This window comes from Capsicum annuum, chromosome 7, assembly GCF_002878395.1.
Source record: "Capsicum annuum cultivar UCD-10X-F1 chromosome 7, UCD10Xv1.1, whole genome shotgun sequence".
NCBI lineage: Eukaryota > Viridiplantae > Streptophyta > Magnoliopsida > Solanales > Solanaceae > Capsicum > Capsicum annuum.
This window is the reverse complement of record NC_061117.1, coordinates 84,318,024-84,319,680: the sequence shown is the minus strand read 5'-3', so window position 1 is coordinate 84,319,680 and position 1,657 is coordinate 84,318,024. Positions and strand designations below refer to the sequence as shown.

At 40.7% G+C, this 1,657-nt stretch overlaps 1 protein-coding gene across 1 annotated transcript; it reads left to right on the top strand.

Moving 5' to 3' along the window:
- Nucleotides 1-740: 740 nt before the first annotated feature.
- On the top strand, nucleotides 741-1,283 carry LOC124885741. The gene is made up of 2 exons (XM_047393994.1): nucleotides 741-857; nucleotides 975-1,283. Exons 1-2 carry the CDS (start codon nucleotides 741-743, stop codon nucleotides 1,281-1,283), a joined length of 426 nt encoding a protein of 141 aa, XP_047249950.1.
- The last annotated feature ends 374 nt before the right edge of the window (nucleotides 1,284-1,657 follow it).

Below are 1,657 nucleotides of genomic sequence, written 5' to 3'. Positions count from 1 at the left end.
AGAATGAGGAGTGAGATTAGGATATGGCCCACTTGAAGACGCAGATAGACTTGCTGGCTAAACACTTGCTATCCGGCAAGACTAAAATAATTAAGGCTGTGGACGCTCAAGGTACTGTATCTATAGGTGCTGATGCTGAGGCCAACTATGTAAGTAATTAGGGGGGTTTCCGAGGCAGTATCCAAGGGAACCAAGGTCGGACTTTCTATGACAAGCCTGATTATAAAGATAGGGATCAGGAACATTGGAGAAATAATAATGACAGGAGTGGTTTGTATGTTCCTCATGGAAGTCGGGATGCTGCATCTACTAGTTCTGGCAAGATGTCCATGAAGGACATGATGAAAAAGTTGTTGAAGGGAGTTGAAGCTACTAACTCAGGGGTAACTAATATGAAAAGTGAGTTTTCTACTCTTAGTCAGTTAGTTAGCTCACACTCTGCTTCTATTAAGCGGTTGGAGCAACAGATGAGCCAACTTTCAGCTACTCTGAACTAGAGAAAAGAGGGCACTTTGCCTAGTGATACGGTTTAAAACCCGCAGACTGATGGCTCTTGTTTGGTGATTACCACTTGGAGTGGTAACATATTATCTAGCCCTTATATGGGCAAATTCGTAGAGAAGGAGGTAAGTGTTGATGAATCAGAAGAAAGAAATCTAGTAAAGTATGAGAAGGTGGATGTCTTTGTTGACATGTCAGAGAAAGAAGACGACAAGAAAGAGGAAGTGGTATAGAAAAAAATGCCAAGACCACCACCTCCATTTCCGCAGAGGTTAAAGAAGAAAGAAGATAATGAAAAATTTGGCAAGTTCATGGCAGTAATGAAACAACGGACAGTGATGGTGCCATTGATGGAGGCACTTGAGCAAATGCCGAGCTATGCTAAATTTATGAAGGATCTACTGACGAAGAAGAAGAAAGTAATCTATGAGACAGTGGATAATCTCCACCATTGTAGTGTTGTTTTGTCATAGTCCTTAGTACAGAAAAAGCCTAATCCTGGTGCTTTCACTATTCCGTGCACAGTAGGACCCATAAAATTTGAGAAAGGTTTGTGTGACCTTGCCGCAAGTATTAATTTGATGCCGCTGGCCGTCTATAAGAGGCTTAATGTAGGGGAACCTACTACTACAAAAATACAACTCGTGATGGTAGATAGGTCAATCAAAAGACCTGTAGGTATTCTACATAACGTGCTGGTGAAAGTGGCCGACTTCATTCTCCCTGCGGATTTTGTGGTTCTAGACTGTGATGTTGATTTTGAGGTGCCTATTATTCTGTGAAGACCATTATTGGCCACAGGGAGAGTGCTAGTTGATTTGGAGCTCAATGAGCTCAAGTTTCGAGTTGGCAAAAATAAAGAAAAGTTTAAAATGCGCTCATCCACAGTGAATCAAGAAGATATAAGTGTATTTGCAGTCATGGATGTATTCTATATGGATGACAAAAGGTATCGGTATGATGTCTTAGCGAAGTCTAAGTAGCCAAGATAACTGAGTTGTGCCGCGACATTAAATCAGGCGCTATTGGGAGGAAACCCAAAATTTTATTTTCATTCATTTTTAGGTTAGTTTTTATTCTTATAGTTAGGTTTTCAATACCTGGAAGGTGAAATCAAGATTATCTGCTAAAAAGGACCCTGACGACCTTTATAGTA

Excerpts from the sequence above, each read along its gene's own strand:
- LOC124885741 (XM_047393994.1), top strand. The coding sequence starts at position 741 with ATGCCAAGACCACCACCTCCATTTCCGCAGAGGTTAAAGAAGAAAGAA. Across the intron at positions 858-974 it reads TGATGGTGCCATTGATGGAG|TCCTTAGTACAGAAAAAGCC; the intron begins GCACTTGAGCAA and ends GTTTTGTCATAG.